At 39.7% G+C, this 21805-nt stretch overlaps 2 protein-coding genes across 2 annotated transcripts; one reads left to right on the top strand and one right to left on the bottom strand.

Moving 5' to 3' along the window:
• Positions 1-3955: 3955 nt before the first annotated feature.
• Positions 3956-10363, bottom strand: PSMA2 (proteasome (prosome, macropain) subunit, alpha type, 2). The gene is made up of 8 exons (XM_010286647.1): positions 10264-10363; positions 7934-8010; positions 7182-7314; positions 6634-6756; positions 6136-6217; positions 4937-5010; positions 4455-4512; positions 3956-4373 (listed from the first exon to the last, which is right to left on the bottom strand). Exons 1-8 carry the CDS (start codon positions 10302-10304, stop codon positions 4257-4259), a joined length of 705 nt encoding a protein of 234 aa, XP_010284949.1. The 5' UTR covers positions 10305-10363; the 3' UTR covers positions 3956-4256.
• Positions 10364-10712: 349 nt separating this feature from the next.
• On the top strand, positions 10713-12150 carry MRPL32 (mitochondrial ribosomal protein L32). The gene is made up of 3 exons (XM_010286646.1): positions 10713-10836; positions 11109-11290; positions 11896-12150. Exons 1-3 carry the CDS (start codon positions 10713-10715, stop codon positions 12148-12150), a joined length of 561 nt encoding a protein of 186 aa, XP_010284948.1.
• The last annotated feature ends 9655 nt before the right edge of the window (positions 12151-21805 follow it).

The raw sequence follows: 21805 nt of genomic DNA, 5'->3' as shown, positions 1-21805 counted from the left end.
GCCTCCCCCGAGGCCGCCGGGCGGGGACAGCAGCCACACCCGCCTCGTCGTGCCGCCGGCCCCGGCCCTCCCGGTCTGGCTCTCCTCCCCGGCCTGCCTGCAGTCGGAGTCAGGGCGGTCCTCGGACAAATACGTGTTTTATCTCCAAAAGCCTTTATTTAAGGAGCAAAGACGTTACATTAGAGATAAGTCAGCCTTGGGCTTGAACCTCAGTAGGGAAGAGGCACCCATGGCTCAGCGCACGTTGGGTCCATGAAGTTCTGATTACTAAACTGGGCTGCTTTAAACCACTTCATGGTAAATGTGAGCAAGTGTCCTCTTTGCTTGCTTCAAGGTGCTGCCAGCTTCCAAGCAGTTGACATCTCCGTGGCCTCTAGCCTCTCCCCATGCTGCAGCAATACTCCCTAACAGCATGGGAGAGGTTTGCCTTCTCTCCACCTACTACTGATCGCTGGTTCCTACCACGAGTAATTGTCTTTACTCGTCTAAATGATATCACAAAATTCAGCAAAGCCATAGTAAGCCAAAGCCATAGTAAGCCAAAGCACGTTGTAGGGGGTTTACTTCACCTGTGTCTTCCATCACACTGGAACCTACTTAAAGACATAACCTCCTGAAATGGTGATACTCTTCTTGTATCACAATCTTACTAGTTAAATAAAGCCTAAGGAAATTCTCTGTTCTCAGAAGTGTCACATTATCATGAGTTCCTTGGAGCAGATCATCTTCCAAGATGTAAATCAAAGAACATTACCTACTTTAAGTGACCAGTGTCTCCTTCTGCTTTCAGATGACTGCATTAGGAACAGGATAAACGACACAAAGTCATACTTCATGGTCATCTTAAGTAATCAAGCTTGTAATTTGTTGTTTCTCACAAATGAACAGTGTTTGTCCACTTTATTCGCTCTTGACCCAACCTTATGTAGTGATTTGTTTCACAAAATATAAACAAAGCTAATAGAACTAAAAAAAAACCTGCACTTTTTGAAAATGACCACAACCACCATATAATTTGCTACTCCATTGCACTAGTATCTCTCAACTCTTGAAGTGATTTTGAGAAATACATCTCAAAGTTAAAATTGCTATTTCTTAAATTCCAGGGATTTAGAATGGAAAAAGGTGTAAATTAGTTCCCTGCAGTTTAAAGGTTCCCTTTAAATACTAGATAGGTTTTAGTTACTATTCTAGATGTGCAGTCATCCAAGTACGGCAATGACTTTCTTGACTGTAGGATTAAGCAGTTTAAAAAAAACCCAAAACCAAAAACCAACCACACTCCATATGATACCACCTTCCCCATTAGAACAGCATCATATCAAGGTCTATCTGCCTACCACTAAGAAAATTATCTAATACCCCTGAATTCAAAATACTATGCATGTTCTTTCCAAATCACACCAAGTCGCATGAACTCCGATTGTTTGTAGGGTTTAATTATGATCAGGGAGCTTTGGGACTCAGTTCTTAACGGTGTAAAAACAGTCGCTCAACTACCAGCTTGGTAGCTCATCAAAATGAATACCACTGGCAATAGACCATATAGACCTACCATTCTCTTTTCATGCAAAACAAGGAGTGTGGTTTTTAAATTAAATTAATTAAATACTTAAATAAACTAAGCATTACCATAGAAATGATGACTGGGGCTCTGAGATCATACCTCAAAGAGACAGCCTGAGGAAAGCACCCTCAAGGGAAAGTACTCTCAAAGGAAAGTTACAACTGATCATCATTTTGAAGCTTTGTCATAAAAGGAGACTATGTACTAATATACAGTGCTACAATAGCCTAGTGATAGGGTTCTCATCTTTTTCAAGGCACACTTCTATTTGTTCTCAAAAGACGAACATGCCACCATTTAGTAATAAACCAAATCACACATTATTTTACCAATTCAAACAGTTTACATTCCTAAAAAGCACTACCTGAGGGAACCTGGTACAAGAGGACATTCAGAGTATCTGACAAAACTACTAACTTCATGCTGCCACCCATTTACAATGTTGGTCCTTAACAACATGAAGTAAATCCAGAAATACTTCTGAAGTACACACTTCAGTGAACAACGCCATGTGGTAATGCTTGGCTGTCCTCCTAATGGGGTGGGGGGGGGAAGTGATCAAAAAAAACCCTCAACATTTATTCCAATTATCAGATGCCTGAAAGGCAGCACTTACTTTACTCAGAGCACAGTTTCCATAGAATACACACAACAGTTACTACATTTACATCATGAAACCACAGGAAAAGATGGAAGATACCATTTTTTCACTTCCCTTTACCACCTGTAAAAAATGAGTAAAATTCTACAGAGATGGAAGTTGTTTGATTACAAAAAACAAAACAACAAACCACACCAAACAAAACCAAATTGAAAAACAAACCACACCCCCCAAACCTTAAAACATTTTTTCCTTTGCCCTATTGTTACCATCTGGGAAGTGAGACAGCATAGTATTTATTTGAAATTGCTTTTGTTTCAACTACCTTCCATAGAGTGTTCTTTGCTAATCAACTGTTTCTAGCAGAGGAGGCAACTAAGCTACTACAGTTCATGCTAACCATTTTCTGACGTACCTAGCTGCATTGTTCCATATACAAAATTCCGTAAGTTAGAAGCATTAAGCAGCTTTAAAAACTGACTGAATGTGCATGAATATTCAAGTTGCATTCTGCTTTTCTGAATGATCTGAAAGCTTAAATAAAAGATCTAGCAACGTAAAGTCTCCAGTTTCAGTCCCTAGTTGTTCATTTTCTCTAGAAGAAGAATCAGAGCACAGATTGGTTTTCAGAGTAAAATACTCAAAAAGTGATCTGGACTAAGTCTTAATGAACCATGTGGACATATCTTTTATTTCTGGCATTAGGAAATAAAACCTTATTTATGGCATGCTTCAGAAATTCTTAATTTACCTAATGATAACATAAAACATCAGAAGACAGACATTGGAAAGAACAGATCAATTAACTTATACACTACTTTCTGCAGACTAACTCATGCTTTCTATCTTCACCAGTTATGGCTGGCTAACATGCAACCTGCCAGGCTGCTCCCATACATGCTTAGCCTTACATACAAGCAGAGTGATCCAACTATTGCTCCCAGTTCATTATTATCACTTTAACAACCAGACTGCTTTAAAAAAAATAAAATCTGCAAACAGTAACTTAAATGGCTACAGACCAGATTATTTCTGCTGGTACATATATTTATCCTGTTTCTTCTGTGGTAAATTTTGCATTTCTATATAACCTGAATGACTCTACACATGTAACAAATGTATCGATACATACACCCACACACAATAATATTCAAGCATCTAGTTCTGCACCTGTAGAAGTTGTGATGCATAAATTAAGTGCTCTTTTCATTACTGCACCTTTAGAGTTACCTTGCAAGTTTGAAAGTACTTTAGCACAGTTCAAGGGATAAAGTCATTACATTACATATTCTCAGTTTGCTTTGTAAATCCTGTTGATTTTTATTGATGGTGATAAATGCATTTAGTTGTCAGTAATGGTTATTATTTCCATTCTTTCTAACAATATTTCAGGGTTGAAAAAGTGCAATTTCTAGGGCCACGAAAATAACCCAAGGAATAAAAAACAAGTTCTTGAGACACAAAGACCAAGGGGGTCAAGAACTGAGATGCTCAAGTAGATCACGGTTCACACCTGAAATGGAAGACTGTTCTGCCTCTTTGTGAATGTACATGATCTTTCACACCAGATAAAACCATTTTTGGAAGTTACTTAACATTTAAACAACATTCCAACGTGAAAACATTATCTTGTCCACTCAAAAGTTACATTCTTTAAAAGACGGTCTAATGTGAGTTCATCATGTCTGATATGGATGTGGAAAATTCTGTTTCCTCAACAATGAAGATACTGAATTCTAAGCCTTATGCAGATAAACAAGTTATGATTAAAAAGACACACAGACACCTTCCCCCAAAACAGTGGCCTTCAAATTTTATTCTGTAGCCTTCTTCAAGCTGTCATTATAACTTTACATTTTGTACAGTATTTTGTGTACAAAGATTCCATGTATCAAGGGAAAGAATTACCTGTCATAAGATTCCATGTATTACAATGTTAGGACTGTTGCATTTGCACCCATGATATTTAAAAAATCTGTCAGACAAACCATGTAGAAATAAGTATGCAAAAACTGCAAACAAAAACATTTAAGTAGCCAAAAATTAAAAAGACCTTTGTGTGAATCACACAGTCTCGCTTGGTTTCTACTAGGCTATTGCAGCCAAGTAGTCCTTAACCTCAGTTGGAGTGAGTCTCCTAAAACCAGCTTCATTACAGATGCCAACTTCAATGTTGTCTTCTGTCATTTGCCCTTCAAAGCTCTCCTATTAAAGAAAATACAGTTCAGTGAATCATATCAATGATGTCATAACAGTAAGAAACTAATTCTTAAATATTTTGCTAACCTTTAGTGTTAAGATAGCTGTATGAATGGCATCTTCAAGCTCTAAATCTTCATTGTATCTGTAAACAGAAGTTCAGGTATTTCAGCATGGGACAAAGATCTTTCCAAATCCTAATAATCCTAGAGTCTCTAAAAACCCAAACACTACTAAAATTTTTCTATTTCTCATACAAGTTTGTAAGCACTGTGATACTAATAGTCAAAGTTGTTATTTGTAAGAAAAACAAGATTTCACTATTTTTCCTACTGACACTGTATAGAACAGTATTTCTGCAAATATGTTAAATATAATGTTTATTGCACTGAAATAATTCTCCATAAACACAGAAGTTGGAGCTTAAATAAAGCAAACTTCCTGTGCATGTGTAAATAAGTAAACTGGAAGCATGATAATCTAAAAGAGTGCATTTTTTATCTGGCTGTTTTACATGGAACCTGAACGAAACAGATAGTATCCTTTCAGACAAGTATCAAATACATTACCTTTTCTCAAGGAATGTTTTCCCATTGACATAATTTTTTCCCATTGCTGTTGCTTTCCATGCAAAGTAAGCTCCCTGTAAAAGCAACAATCTATTGAATTGTTTTGTATAACTTAGTCAAAAACTATGTATTCATTTACTTGGTAAAAAGTACAGAAGCAATTATGAAAATATTGAATGTTTTGAGAACATAGGAGACTATTTTGGATCACATTCACACTAATTTGATATGGAAACATATGCTGTGAAAATGTGTAACTGTATAGGGCCCCACCTATTTTCATCCTCACACTATTTTTAAAGATGAATTTAGTAAGTTATTAGCATAGTTTTCATTTGGGATTCCCTGAACAGAAACAGTAAGAAACAGTATGTTTGCTCTTGAGGATGAATACAGTCAGATCTTTCCTGAAGTATCCTCCACATAGTTGTCTTTTTTAAGATTAAGTAACATAAACAACTTGTTGCAAATCAGCCATCTGATTTCTCTTAGCTACTAATAGGATATTTAGGCATCACTTCTATTCTGTCCTCTGGCATGAAGGCCATCAGCCATTCTATGCCTCAATCAAGCTGCCTTACAAAAGGCATCTGCATTTTGCTTTTTACATTTGAGCATCAGGTAGTAAGTTAAATTTCTGAAGCTTATCAGTGATCATTACAGTGACCATGTTTTCTGACTGATGTAAAGCATTACAACACACATATATCAAAGAGTAGTTTTTCAGAAGTGCAGTGCAAACACAGCAAATAAACTCACTTAAATTAACCACTGTCATTAAATTCTAAAGCACATGCATTATATTTCACAATGCAACGGATTTTGGCCTAACTTCCATCCAGTTTAGGGGACAACTATTTGAGCAGCATAAGCAATCAACATTTTTTTCTCCTAGTATCTGGTGCAGAATGCCACTCTTGCTGTCACTACCAACTAGGTGGGAAGGGATGAAAAGGGGTGGTGACCTTCCTCAAGAAAAGCTGCCATCCCTGAAGTAGTACAGGAACACGTAGGCACAGAATGATCCAGACTTGCTCCAAGCACCTACTGAGATTGGCTCATTCTGACTTCAGAAGTTACATTAAGGGATCTTTTGTTCTAGCTCTGCATTCTTCTCATCACAGAAAGTATTTCATGAGCACATATAAAGTTTTAGGTGTTTTATAAAGCAGTAGAATTTACAAACATAACATACTTACAGATGGATCTGACTGAAATAAATACGGCCGCCCTTCATTCCAGCCACATATTAGCAGCGATACACCAAACGGACGAACACCACTACACAAAAAAAGAAAAGAAACACCAAAACACAAACTAAAAAAAATCACAGTTGATATGTGAAATTTATTCAGTGAAAACCAAAGGTGACTGACTAAACTATTTTGGATATGTTAACCTTCTCCCAAATGCTTCCCTCCAGTCCAGAGCTGTGATCAGAAACAACTAATCAAGCAACAGAACAAAAACAAAGGTATGCTGCCTTGTCTGACACATTTGTTTCCAACCCATGAAGACCTTTTCTCACCCGCTGCCAGTTACTGCTCCTCCCGCTGGCCCACTTTCTGTTGACATTCTCCACTGAAAAACTAACTGCCTTTTTGACACAAAAAAATGAATCACCAGGTAGCTGTTACTCCTTACACTTAAACAACATAACCTTTCTAACCAACTTCAAAATTCAGAAAACTACATACCCAGATTGTGTGTATTCCTGCATCACAGAAGCAATTCTCTGTACTAGTTGAGCTGTTGGAATGGGCTCATGATAAACCAAGTAATATTGCTGGGCCAGCTTCCGAGCTCTGTGCACAAGTACTCTTAAAAATAAAGACAAAATTAGTATGTCAAAGAAATTCCAACTAGTTGTTACAATTACAGCTGAAAACATAATAATAAATACTATGCTAAGGAGTTACACATCTGGCATTAACACCAATGTAAGAAAACAGACCATACTGGGTTATCTTTATCAACTGAGTCATCTCTGAAATACTTTTAAACTGAAACTAAGGTTGAATTACACTGCTGTTCATTCCCTAATTGTTCTTTAGATAGCAGGTTATTTGACAAGGTATTGAAAATACTAAGAAAAACTTAAGGTGAATTTCATACATAACATTGTGTAACACAATGTAGTATTATGTGTTATATACACTTAGAAAGAGCTAATTGCTATCTGTTTCTGTTTCTTACATTTCTTGTAGGAAAATTTGTCTAAATAGCAACCAAAATTTCTTAATACCTGTAATCTGGACCCATACCGCTGTACACTAAACCTATATGTTTGGTAATTGGTTCTACTTTGTGGACACTCCTTTCATCATAAAGAATGGATTTCTGCTTCTTCTCAGTTGCCAACACCACTCCATTTGCAGCTGCAAAGAAACAAGGTTTTTTTTTTTATATACATTAAATGCTGGAAAGCAGTCAAACACAGAACAAGTTTGGCAGACTAAAGAATTTTGCTCCTTCCCTTTTAAAAAACCCTTCAAGTTTACAATCATGTTGAACACAGATACTTTGATGAATCCACCCAACACATCGTTTCTCATTTGAAATAGTCACTCAGCTCCCATAATGCCATTCTAAATATTCTGAGGCACATATTAATAATTAAGCAGTTGAAGTAACTTTATGTGTCATTTCTATATATATGGACACACAGCTGGAGTTATTTACTTAAGGGACAGAACACTGAAAAATAAAAATGTCCACTTCTGCCAGCTGATTGTCTCCAAAATCACCCAAGCAATTTTCTTCTCCTAGCATGGAGCTCTATGCTCCCTTCCTGGTTTATAAAAAAAAAAAAAAATTGAGTTGCAGAAAAAAAATTAGGAAATATTAAATCCACTAAAACATGTGAAAATCCACTGAAAGATGTAATAGAAGGCAAGATGAGAAAAGACCCAGTACATAGTCCAACCTATTTTAGTTCTCTCAAATGATACTCAGAATCCTGCATCCTTCACTAAAGTAGTTACAGTCTGAACATACCTTTAATCCCAACTGACGGAGCTCCTGCAGCCACTGCAGCCAAAGCATATTCAATCTGAACGAGTTTTCCAGAAGGACTAGAAAGGAAAACACAAAAGTAAGCCTAACATAATTCTGATATACTCAAATCTCTTCTACAACAATCTGAGGCTAACCTCTTTACACCTAGCATCAGCACATTCCAATCAGAATTAAAAAACAAACAAACAAACAACAAAACACCCACAAGTCTGAAGATTCATAACAGCTTCTAAAAGAACTGGGCTGGTTCAGCACAGAACTCACGGCTGCACAGTGCTGCTGGGATACTCACACAGCACCTACCTACAACCCTGATGAATGCTAGTGTGTTTCGGATAGGGAGCAGTGACTGGGATGCAGACTGAAGGAGGACAAGTCTGTTCTCCAATGTTATACCATTCTAAACAAGTTTTTGATTCAGTGGGAAAGTCTTCAGAGCGCATCATGACTTTCCACTGAAATGGCATTATACATGTGTTTTGCAAAAGTTTTCAAGACAGTGATGTTCACTGCTGAAAGGTACAAGCAAAACACAGCTACTCTTTTTGACTGATAAGCTCACATCAGGTCAATGATCGAAACAGCTCCCATTCCATTCCCAGGCATTTTGCTTTAATGACACACATCATTCTGGTAATGAACGCAGAATCATCAGAACACAGCAGCAGGTGTCAGGCTGACAAAGTCAGTCATCCAAATGAGGGGGATGGAGGGGTCCATTCTCGATCCCCAGGGAAAAGGACAGCACAGAGTCACTTGTCACTCGCTGGACAAGTGATTTTGCAAGTGGGATCTATTCTCTGGGCTGTATTTCAGACACTGATACTTTAATAGAGACAGACATAAAATAGAAAATTATGTTGCTCAGCGCTTAGAGGAGCTAGAAATAACAAAGCAAGCAATAATCAATTAGTGTAGTTATTTATACACTGAGTGTATAAAGGTGACACAGTAATAATTCCAGCTTCTCCACTACAGAATACTAACAAACCAGAACAATATTTTCCTATGTCAGCAATTAAAATATACAGAACATTAGCAAAATATTTTAAAAGTAAGCACAAACAAAAATAAATAATTGTCAGTACACAGAACAGGTAAATAAGGGAAAGTGTAAGTAGGTGTATTTTCTTCCTTGTGAGTATAAAAATCAAATGGCTTCAAGTTTCAGAGCATGCAGTACTTCTGTACAGTACAAAAAGCTTGCAACTCCCTTGGGAAACCATTTCCAAGAGCTAATAAAGAAATCAACCCACTTGAGTAAAGCGGGCATGTTTGGCTGCGTCCATCAAGAAGACTCTTCTCCTAGTTTTAGACTGTGAACTGCTTCACTTGCGTAAGTGCAACAAGCTTTCAGTAACCTACTTTGCAATTACACAGCATTACTCTCCTCTGAGATTAAGGGGGCACTTTACCAAAAGCAGCACAAAGATTCCTGAACTCAGTTTTTCTTTTTATATGTATAATGTAATTCTGGATAGCTTAATAGTTTAATCAAAAAAGAATGGAAAGTAATTTCCTTTTCTCTGAATTAATCTTAAGTGTATGTATTAGAGCAACACTTTAGAGCATATTCATTCTGTGCATACAATCACCCCACATCTAGGCTGTGCGCAACACAAACTGCAAGGAGAGAACCATCTGTAAAGTGGAACAAGAAGGGAAATAAACTATTCAAAATTCATATGAAGGCTTATTTCATTCCTACATCTGCAAAATTTGTTGTGAAGCAAGGTCTCAAAATACCGTACCATCACGCACTTCCAGTTAGCTCAGAATTACAGAATTACTACCCAGCCTAGAGCATGTGCATGGGGATCCCAAGTTTGCTAAACCGTTTTACCAAGCACTCGCTATAAGGCGCTATCTATGACGAGACCGACCTTAGGTTGGCCCCACAATAACTCTGACTTACAGCAACGACGGCTTAGGCCCAAGGTGAGCGATAGAGGTTCAGGTGGGACCTGGGACTCTCACCTCCGCCCCCGCCTCCATCCCCGGTTGCGCCTGCAGCCACTCAGCTCACGAAGACTCCTGGCAGCTGTGTGCCCCCTTTACACGAAGGCGAAGCCGCCTGATCCCCGTCGCTTTCCCCACGCCCTCCCCTTCTGCCCAGGTCCAGCCACCGCCGCCGCCCCCCAGTGCTCGCAGGCCCGGCTCCGCCGAGGACGCGATGACTCTGCAAAGTCCCCACTTCATCCTGCCCCGCCACCGGAAGACCGCTCCGCGCAGGCTATGAGCCGTCCTCCCCCTCGCCCGGCAGCCTGCCCGCCAAAAGCCCAGGCCTACAGCCCTCTCCCCGCGACTACCTGAACGTAGTGAGGGAGAAGCTGTAGCCGCGCTCCGCCATTTTGGAACAAACCCCTCCACTCTCCTCACCAGCTCCCCCTGCGCAGGCGCAGTCGCTCCTCCCGCTTCCTACACGAGGACACAGCGAGCGCGCTGATTGGTGAGGAGGTGGAGAGGAGCATGTAGGGAAGCGGCTCCGCGCCCGCGAGGGACGGGATTGGCGAAGAGGCATGCTGTGAGGCATGCTGGGAGTTGAAGTTCTCGAGCTCTCATCGCGGCTCCCCTCCCTCCTGGTATCGAGAGGAATGCTGGGACATGAAGTCCCGGTCTCAGAGCCTGTTATGCAGTGAAGGGCTCCGAGCACTCGATTTCCCAGAAGGCTCAGCGACAAGTGCGCATGCCCAAGTGTGCTCTCTGGCGAGCGACCGATTTCCCCTTCTCTGAGGCCTTGGCCGGGCTGCGTGGAGCTATGGCAGCCCTGGTGGTGGTCTTCTCTCCGCTGCCGCGGATTCGCGGTCTCCTTCAACGCTGCTGGGGGCGGCTGGAGCGCGGCCTTTTGCCGAGTTTCTCTGGGGTCCAGAGCCCGCCCTGGGGTAGGTACCGGCCTATTCTCTCGGCTGAAGGAGAGGACGACATCGGGTCAGCGGGACTCCTTTTTACCGTTAAACGGCTGGAGGGGGTGGGGAGGGGGCTGGAGTAGGAGAGCGCGCAGCCGTGGGGACAGTGAGGGAGCGGGGCGGGAAGCGCTGTTGGCCGTTCTTACCTCCTTGCTTTGGGGGTGTCAGTAGCATCCACGTTGTATTTCCTTGTCTGCACGAGAAAATGGGGGTTGGGTGTAATGAATTACCTTTTCTTTTTCCTTCAGGACCAGCATTAGCTGTCCAAGCTCCAGCTTTTCTTCCAGAGCCAGTAAAGGACGCTAGAGAAAGTAACGAGGTGCCCAGCCTCTTAGATCGCATCCTGTGGATGGCGGCGCCGAAGAAAAGGCGCACCATTGAAGTGAACCGCTGCAGGCGAAGAAATCCCAATAAGCTTATAAAAGTAAAGGTAATCACCAGATTTCCACGGGCTTGCTACCTTTTTCACTGCAAGTAATTTTGTTAATGGCAAACAAGCATGCTGGAGTAAGATTTACACCAGTCATTTTTCATCTCGCTTATTTTAGAGAATCATTATAGTGGTCAATATTGACTGAAAAAAGCTTTCTAGAATTTTTTTGTAAATAAGCTTGAAAGACATTGTAATTTTCAAAATATTTTGTAACACGTACATTTATCATGTGTGACTGTAGTCTGTGGTTAAATAAAAAGTGGCAGTTTAGGTGCAAGCTGACAAAATGTGAATTTTAGCTAAAGAACTATTACAAATTGAAAAGATCTATACTTCCTGTGTATCTAGTTGAGTTGATGCATCTCTAGATTTCCAAAAATCAATAGGCATAATGATTTAGGTATCGACTTCATAGGCTATTTTTAGTAGTAAGCAGTTGATGTAGCAATACATTGCAGAATACATAGAAGAATAAATTTTGAAAAGGCAATTGAGTTTCTCTGGTATTTCGTTTAACCTTTTTAATAGTTTGTGATTGTTCTCTGTTTCTTTTATTGTTGTTATTCAAATTACAACATTTACTATTTCTCGCTGTTTTTTAGAGGAACATAGATGTTTGCCCTGAGTGTGGAAACTTGAAACAGAAGCATGTCCTTTGTGGCTATTGTTATGCAAAGGTGAAAGCAGAAACACGACTGATACGGATGGAAATACGTAAGAAAGAGGGGGGACCATTTAACACTCCTACTGTAGAGACTGTCGTCCTTTATGATGGGGAAAAGTCCACAGAAAAAGATGAAGGCAAGCGGATCATTGAAAGAGCCAGGAAGCGTCCATCTTGGTTTGTTCAAAATTGAAGCTATAGAACTAATGCTGACAAAAACAGTTGCTACAGCAAGAAAGATCATGTTTTTCAAGAATGTTTCCCTCATTTTGTTCACTCAATATTGATATGGAAAACCCATGAACTTTTGGGAATCCTGCTTGAAGCACGTGTTGTGCCATACGGTGTTGTAGTCAGGTGTTGTTTCTATAGCATGCAGTGGGAAATGCTTCTCAGTGGTACATCATAGCAGTCAACAATTAAAGAGAAATCAGGATCTACCATGGGTTTGGACATCTGCATACAGTACACTGAATAATTTGTATGTTAATGTTCTGATTTTGTAAATAACATTTTTTTTAACAAAGGGAAAACATTGACAGATATAAAATAAAGTACGTTAAGTTTCCTAGGTTAAGCTACTTTCTGGTTTTGGCTGCTGCTCTTTTGGAAAAAAAACACCCCCTCCCCCTCCACTTTCAAAACCAGTGTCAATTAGGTACAAAGTATATTTACAAAGAAAGATATAGTTATCTGGTTATTTCCATGGCTCTTAGTAGAATCTGCCTGTATCTCTCCACAGTGCTGCTGTTTGAGATAATCGGTGATATTCCTGTTGTTGAGCTAACTAGCGTTGCCATGAAGTATTTGCACTTTTTCTGTACGGAGCTGAAGGTTGAGTGTTTCTTGCTGTTGTCAGATTACAAAATAGTTTTCTGTCTTAGTGATCTGGAAAGACTTCCCCCCCCAAGTGCACTGTGATTTCTTGAGTGAAATAATGAATTTACATGTAATGACTGGAAATCTGTAAATTCGATAAGGATCAAAAGCTGATGCTTTGCAGCCACTGCTAGTAGGTAGTCTGAGTGGTCAGTGTCTGCTTGGAAAACCACAAAGAACAGCATACAATATCTTGGGTCTTCTGCAGAGAGGGGGCTACTCTGCCCTCTGCTGTGCACTGGTACTCTTCAGTGGTGCAGTTACAGCACCTAGCTGTGGATTTTCACTTCAGTTTTAGCCACACTGTAGCACTGTTGCATTTAAGATGAAGACTGTTTTCTGGTTTAGGTTGGGATTTCAATATACAAAGGGTACTGCTTGATATTATGGCTTAGCCAGTCTAATAGTGATATGCTGCCAAAAATGCAAGCCTGCCCCTAACCCTGGCTAGGTTGTCCCTGTGTTTTATTGGCTCTTGAATACATCTGCTCCTGTGCTGTCCTGGTTCAGAGAGCTATGTTGACAGAACTGTTCCCTGGCTTTCTACAGCTTGGTTTTTAGTGGGTATCTCTCTGTAGCTTGGCTCATGTCAGGGTCAGAAAAGTAGCAACGTGGGCAGTAGGAACAGGAGAGTGGAGGACACAGAACCACACTTTCCAGAATAGCCTTCGTTTGTATGTGGCTGAGCCAATTATGCCTGTGTAAGGAGTGGGCTTGTGTGTGCTGTAACACTTCACTTCGGCTTTCCTTGCACTGGGTTCCATGTTCTGAAACATAACTGGTAGGAACAGATGTTAGCAGACATGTAACGTTTCCCCCATAGTCTAAGGGAATGATGAAAGCTGATTAACTGTAAATTGATGCCATTTAGTTGACAGTATCCAAGCAAACAACTTAATTCCTTTTGGTTTGTCCAAGGAGGATTTATTCCAGTCCTATCTGTTTTCCACTTATTCAGAACTGAAGCCAATAAGAGGTGGCAAGCAGGAGGCAGAATGGAAGGCTTACTTTTATCAGAGCTGCATGGGATGAGAGTGACATATTGGAGGTGAGATTAGCCAAGCAATAAGACAGATAGATAGATACATTGTCCTGAGGGAAAGGTGTGTATGTACTTTAGAGAGAGGTGGGTTTGTTTTGTTTCTTTGTCCACACGTTACAGAACTGGTTACACCTTACTGTCTTAGTTGATTTTTATATATTTATATTTTTGACAAAGGTTCTGTAGAGACATAAGTTAAATTAGCGTGGGATGTTGAGAGTCACGAGTTAATTTCTCAGAAACACAGAGCTATTATTGAAAAAAAATATTTTTTTCTCTAAACATGACAGAGGAGGTGGTTTCTGCTAATAGAATAATAATTATAATTGGCAGTTTATTGCATTAGTTTATTGAATTGCAGTATCAGCGAAGCAATGAAGATGCTTTTACAGAGCTTATGAAACATGAGAGAAGTCAGGCTGTGTCAACACTAGATGTTTTAAGATACTTGCAAGGTCACAGTTAGGTAATGATTCATTTCACAACCATGCTGCTATGTTAGTACTGCATTCGTGCAATCCAGACAGGAGGAGATGCTTCGTAGTGTTTTGAAGTGGTTTCTGAGTAATGTGGTGGGATGTGTGGTATTTATGGTCTCTAAAAGAGAAAAAACAGAAGCAACTGACAAATATTGAAGACTTACATATGCAATTGACATAGTACCAGTAAATTTTCCGAGAAATAAATTGTCTTCAGCTAGAGTCAGAACAGTTTAGTTTGAATGACTTTTCCTTCAAAAGAAGAGTAAAGGAAAGCTTGCTTTCAATACGTTTATTAACACTGATAATACGAAGCTCTGTCACTTTAGAAAAAAAAAAATTAAAAATTCCAGAATTCCTTCAAAACACATAGCATAGTCTGTTACTTGAAATAAACCCTGTTTTTATGTAGTTTTGAACGAAATACATATCAGCATTATTGCAATTTATAAACATACACTTTTGAAACAATGTAAATTAAAACTAACAAAAAGCAATCTGGTTGTTACAAATGTACTCCAGAATCCATTTAGAAAGAAAAATTATGTTTCAGAGGAATTTCACTTTGATACATTGGGAACCTGCTAGTGGTTGAAAAAGACATTCTTATTTGTCTAAAAATATCATATGATTAAATCATGTTATATTTGATGATGTTTTTCTTCTATAAGGATCTTGGGTAAAAAAATTTTATTTTAAATTTTAGAAAGAACCAGGAAGATGATGCAATGTCCTGAAATACAAGGATGCAAGTTGCTAAAGGATTTTGTGTCATACTAAGATCTGCAGAGATAGAGGTGATCAATTATGATATCCATAGAGGTTGATAAACCAAGTTTCTCTTTAATTTCCCGTTTAGCAAGGCAGTTTTAATTAAAGGTTTCTGCACAGTCCTCATCTATACTGTTGAACACACTATGCCAGCAAGAGCTGACAGTCGATGTAAAATATACTTTAAAGCACTAGGTGGCAGAAGAGTGTAGCTTCCTGGCAGGTAGAAAACAAAAGCTAAAGGTCACTAGTGAAATAGGAAACAGTCAGCATCAGATTCAAGAAATTTGCACCTGTGTAAGCAAAAGATCTGCAAGAAGGCTCAATTTGCTAGGTACAAAGAAAAACACAGTAGTTGTTTTGAGACATAAGCTATTCTAATTCGTTTTTCCGACTAAATTTAATTAGCTCTATACTGAGAACTAATGCACTGGCTTTTGTGTATATTTATGCACTTCTGCTCTTTGCTGGGTGAATTATTTGAAATTGCAGTTGTACCTATCACTTTCCCCTACCAAGATAGCGGAACTCTTTTTCTGCCTTTCAATTACAGATGGCTCTATAAATTCTGTTGTTTTTTATGCCTGCTATATTCAGTTAGTTGACCGTTTATTTATGCAGCCAGAAGGTCATGCAAATAATAGGTCTGCCAGCATTCCAATGAATTTCAAGATATAACTGCCTTGAATTTGTAGAGCCATAAGGATGAATTTGCAAACAGCAGACACGTAGTGGAAAGAAAAGTAAACCAATGTGGTGTTTAAATGAATAACTGTTGCTCAGAAGGGAATAGAACACTATGTGCTCCTTCAAAGTTTTAAAATGTTTTGGAAACACATGACTAATAAAGGTGCCTATATCTTTAGAATTTACTTGTTAATTAGTATTTAAATAAGATATTAGCAGAAATCTTTCTTTTAGCTCACATGACTGCATTGTGTAATTTATACAGTGACTGCGGATCAGTAAATACAAGTTGTTTCCAAGTAATTTGCCTAACTCTTAACCTCCAAAGACTGTTAAGAATGGGGCCAATGGGAGGAAGACCAATGAAAGGGATGAGAAGAGAGTAGGCTATGCAGCAGTGATGGATCTAGTTTTGCCTACTATATGTATATTCCTAGGAAATTCTGTTGAAGTCAATGGAGCATATTCAAGGCACAGTTTGGTCCAATGAAACCCTGGACATAAGGATGTATGGAAGTATGTATATTTTTAATGCAGAGCATATACCCATGATGCTGGATACCAACAGGATTGAGTTTTCAGCTGAAAACTAAGATTGCATTTGATGAACATAGTAAATTGAGTCTAATCAGTTGATGTTCAACTTTTGATCACAAAAATGATCAGAGAGCTGGAGCACCTCCTCTATGAGGACAGGCTGAGAGAGTTGGGGTTGTTCAACCTGGAGAAGAGAAGGCTCCAGGGAGACCTTATTGCAGCCTTCCAGTACTTAAAGGGGGCTTAATTAGCAACCTGAGCTAGTTGAAGATATCCCTACTCATTGCAGGGCGGTTGGACTAGATGACCTTTAAACGTCTCTTCCAAGCCAAACCATTCTATGGTTCTATGATTCTACGTTTGAAAGAAATTCAAGTGTCATATCTTGCAGTTTCCTCTGCTTGAGAACAATATACATGTTTAGAAGAAAAGATATAGGGTTCATTTCATATTGAATGTGCTGGTTAAATGTATGAACAGCAAAACTGAAACTGCTCTGGAGCAAAAGACCCAAACCAGAAGCTTTTGCGGAGTTGTCATTGCGCAGTATTTAGCAGGGGTTTCTCTAAAGCCTCACTCCTGGATCATGTGAAATCTCTTTTTTTTTTTTTTTTTTTTAATCAGGTTTCCTTGGAAAATCACTAGGCAGAAAACCAATCCTATATTATTATTTTCATAATAATAATAAAAGTCATACCTTTTAAACTAATCCTATGGTTTTGAAAATTTGGGATATAATTAGTGTATTCTGATCCTTCAACTACATAACTTGAAAGGGCACAGACTCTTGTCTATACAAGGTGGTTCTGTCTATACAAGGAGAAGATCTCACTGCACAAGCATATAGAAATGTTCTGTCTGACCAGTCCTGGATATAAGCTTGATTAATCCTTTATGTGTCCTAAATGTAGGAACCAGCTCATGAGGCATATTAAATGCAGTGTGTGTCATGGTGTAGGAAGGACAATCAGTCCCTACACACACAGTTGACATAGCTTTTCTGTCTATTCCCAAGGTATACTAATGCTGTTTCTATTCCCAACCTCATCACACAGGTTCATTGGCTTGTCTAGCAATATGGCTTACAGCTCTATTTGCCATTATGGTGTAGCTCTAGATCACTTTATGTCAAATACTTCCAATGGAATTAAGGATGTTGAACAGGCTATTGGAAAGGTGTATGTTTCATTTTATAATATTAAATGCAAAGAATAGTCGTTTTAAAGGAGCTATACTGAATAGCTTAAGGCTCAAAATCAACAAACCAGTTCTGTAGGAAAAATTTGTTCTAAATATATTGGGTTTTTAAGTTCCTACTCAGTCATAATCAGATTAGGCAAAGCATCTAAGGTGTTTTGAAGAATAACATCAGGTTTTGGTCCAATTAAATATACCTTATATAATTCTGTCACTCTTAAACAGGATAAATGATACCTTGATCTTCAAAAAGCCATTGATCTCAGTAGGATTTCTTTTAAAGGAAATTGTAATTCCGAGTGACAGAGAGAGGCAGGCTGTAAAGCATCAAACTGTTGTGTTACCAAGTCCCTTAATGAGATCATGAAAGTGTTTTTTTTATTGCAATCAAGGAAATTAAAATTAAGTCTGTCAGTTGCCAACAGCCATCGTGATCATCACTTGAGCCCATGAGCCCAGCCATAGTCCTTTGGATAACATCATTTATGAATGAAAAATACAATCTTTTAGTTCAGAAGAATGCTGAGACATTTGAGTTTCTCTAGCTCCAAATGAATCCTCCTCAGATATTTTGTCCAGCACAGAGCGGATTACCACAAAGTTACTATGAAACGGGAATGGAGGAAGAGACTTCATTCAGGGTTGAAGACCAAGGTGGTACAGTCATTGGCAAGTATGTAGGAGTAAGAGGCATCCCGTTGCTGTGTGTGTAATATGAAGAGTACAATAGGAGTTACTGCAAGAAACATACTTACGTTGTGCAACTGAGTGAATAACTGCAAAGTGCTTGTGTGTCTGGCACTGCAGAAATGGGTGGCATAGCAAATACTACTCCATCATGCATCGCTTTCATGTTAGGAATTTATGTTGGAAGCTAAATGGCATCATTCCTACTTGACAGGTGGCAAACCGAGGTGCAGAAGGAGCAAGTGAATCCCTCTGTCCTGGTTTCAGCCAGGGTAGAGTTAATTTTCTTCATAGAAGCTAGCGTGAAGCTATGTTTTGGATTTGGGATGAGAAAATGTTGATAAGGTGCTGATGTTTTGAGTTGTTGCTAAGTAGTCAAGGACAGTCCAGCTTCTCATGCTGGCCTGCAGCGAGCAGGCTGGGGGTGCATGGGAAACTGGGAGGGGACACAGCTGGGACAGCTGACCCAGGCTGGCCAAAGAGATATTCCCTACCATATAACGTCATGCTCAGTATATAAAGCTGGGACAAAGAAGAAGGAAGGGGTGGAGGGACGTTCGGAGTTATGGCGTCTGTCTTCCCAAGAAACCATTACGAGTGATGGAGCCCTGCTTCCCTGGAGATGGCTGAACACCTGTCTGCCCATGGGGCGTGGGGAATGAATTCTTTGTCTTGCTTTGCTTGTGTGTGCGGCTTTTGCTTTACTTATTAAACTGTCTTTATCTCAAACCATGAGTTTCCTCACTTTTACTTTTCCGATTCTCTCCCCCGTCCCACCGTGGGGGAGTGAGTGAGCGGCTGCGTGGGGTTTAGTTGCCAGCTGAGGCTAAACCACGACACCCTCAGAATGAAGGAGCTGAAGCTATTTGCAGATTATCAGCCTGTTTTATTCTCTGCTGTGTCACAAGTTAGGGAATAATAACAATTATCACTTGCAATGGCTATTAATCTGGCTAGATTTGTGTTTTGATCAAGTAAACTGCTGCAAAGATACTATATACCTAAACATTTGTTAGGGCATAGGCCCATGAGGGCCTTTATGCAGAGCTCTTCAGATAAGCTGGAAATCTGGTTTATTACTAAATACCTTCTTTTTTTCTGCTTTTACTTGAGGAAAACCAGTGTAATTTTTTCAGGAAGCTTCCAAGCACCAGACTCAGTCACTTCTTATCTGCAAAAGAGTGTCTTACCCTAAAATAAAAGCCATTCTGTGCAGTGGGGTTATTTATAAGAGTATGACTCAGCTGGACAACAATGGCAGAATCTGTCTGCAGGAATTTTTAATGTATCAATCTAAAAATAAGTGTAGTCCTAGAAGTAAAAGATTTATCCTCCACAGATTAGATTCCTTTGGTCCAGGAATAAAGTGACTTCTCTATCTGCTATATACATTCTGTCTAATAGGAAAAAAACCACAACCCAAATAATACAAGCAATTAAATTGTTTGGAAAAAAAACCAAGAACATAAGATCCAGAGATCATTCACCAGCAAAAACAGCAGTACCAATGTGCAAAGAATTGGTTTAGAACACTTCTCAAAGAAAACACTTTTCCTCTGAGATACTTCATGCTGAAAAATAGGAAGGAAGAGAATTTGCGATCATTTTTTCCCTTTTCTTTCCAATCAAAGAGATGTGCTTTGCTTTCGAGCCACCAGAGTGTATCTTATCTTCCTCATCCTGCTGATTCAGCAGATGCTGGGATCCCTGAATCTGTTGCGTAGGTTATATGACTGTCAGATTCAACCCAGTTGAGAATAGGTAGTCTTGATCAAAAGTAATTCAATTCTTTTCAGTTTACTGATGTTACAATGACCCTGCTTGCAATGACTGTATCTTCCCAAGAGCATAGACATTAACTTTGTAAATATAATTTTCAAGAATGCTATCTGTATCAGGGACATAACATTTGAAGATGAAAAAAAAAAAAGGGCTCCATATCCTTCTTTGACAGATCTTAAAACCACATTTGGGTGTGACAAGTATGAAGGAGAATCTGAGACTTGAAGCAAGATTCCTTTCTTTTCAAAGCTAAAGCTGAAATGAAAAGGTGATGACCAGTGATAAATATGTTTCACTGAGTTTTCATAAAAGGCCCAGCCTGTGGAGTTAAAAAAAATAAAAAGATGAAAGTTCTTGCTGAATTCAAAGCTGTAGGGAGCATTGTCAGGCAGGCTACTTTTTGTGCATACTATATCTGTGTCCAAACAGAATTCCTCTCACATGTCTGTAGTCGGTGTTAATTACAACCACAAGTAGATTTCATTAATAGTGCAAGCAGCGGAAAAAGCCATAAGAAAAATGTGAGTTACAAGGCCCTTGTTTAAACAGTGAAATCCATAGTTTTTTTGGTAAAGTAATAAACATTAATATTTCACCACTGAGCATCTTTGCTTAAGTGGTTACCATAAGCAATGGTCCATAGTGGGTATGTTGCTGATAATTGGGGAAAATTGCCCCCATTTGTGCCTCTCTTTTTCCATCTACACAAATGGGGATAATACCAATTTCATGGCACCCCCCTGGAGCTCTATCAGGAATCTTTTTTCCTAAGCCATCTACATTCTGAAGATCGCCAGAATGCAGACACGGGCATCATCGACAGAAAAAGCCAGGTGCACCCAGAAGTCTATCTTACTAGTGGACTGGGTATTGCTTGCAAAGCCTGTTTTCAAAATGTTGGCCACTGAGCACTGGTGCCCACTTCAGCTTCTGAGAAAGGGGTCTCCTATATAGAAATAACCATGCTTACAGCTCATTCCTCAGGCTCTTCGCACTCATGCCACTAGATACGGTATGCCCATTACAGAAAAGCATCTCTCCCTGCTCTCTAGACTACACAACACAGCATCACTGGTCTGTGCAGAAGCACTAACAGCAGCTCTGCACTGACAGCCTCAGTGCAGAGGAGTAGTCCTGGAAAATAATAATTCACACTGATTGCTGGGGAACAACAAGAAAGTACAAAGCCTCATGGAGACGGCACAAACCACATCTTGGTTTGGTTGTACACAGCCAGCTGCAGCAGGCATGTGCCCGTGTGTGGTCTGTATGTTTTCCCGATTGTGCGATGCACTGTAGCCCCTAAATGGTAAGGGACAGATTCTGCCATACCCTGTGGTCAAAGGAAGCATGGGCTCAGATCCTGAGGAGGCAGGAGGGAGCAGAGGCAGTCCCTAGCCAAGAGCTGTTGAACCTTGCAGCGCCTGTTTTCCACCCGTCAACCACCACCATCTACAGCAGATTTGGATTACACATGGCATAAAGATTCTTGGTTCTGTGCAAGATCAGGATGGAGTGCAACAGGAAGCAATTCTCCCTTAACCCACCCTTGCTGCCCTTACTGGAGAGAATATGGAGCTGAGATTTTTAAATTTAAGCTGTTTGAAGTATGCCGTAGTTCTTCTATCAATGAAATGGACAGAAACGTGGGGAATGGTTGACAGGTCAGGCACCAACTTTTAGTCTTGTTCCTGCTGCAGGAACTGCCAGCTGTCATTTTCTATGGACCGCTTTTTTTATTGGACCTGATTTCCTTCTTATGACCAGGTGACCTGCCTAATGGATGA

Source organism: Phaethon lepturus, unplaced genomic scaffold (genome assembly GCF_000687285.1).
Source record: "Phaethon lepturus isolate BGI_N335 unplaced genomic scaffold, ASM68728v1 scaffold51694, whole genome shotgun sequence".
In the NCBI taxonomy this organism is placed as follows: Eukaryota; Metazoa; Chordata; class Aves; order Phaethontiformes; family Phaethontidae; genus Phaethon; species Phaethon lepturus.
Note: the sequence above shows the minus strand (reverse complement) of the source record. Positions and strands in the feature narration are given on the sequence as shown.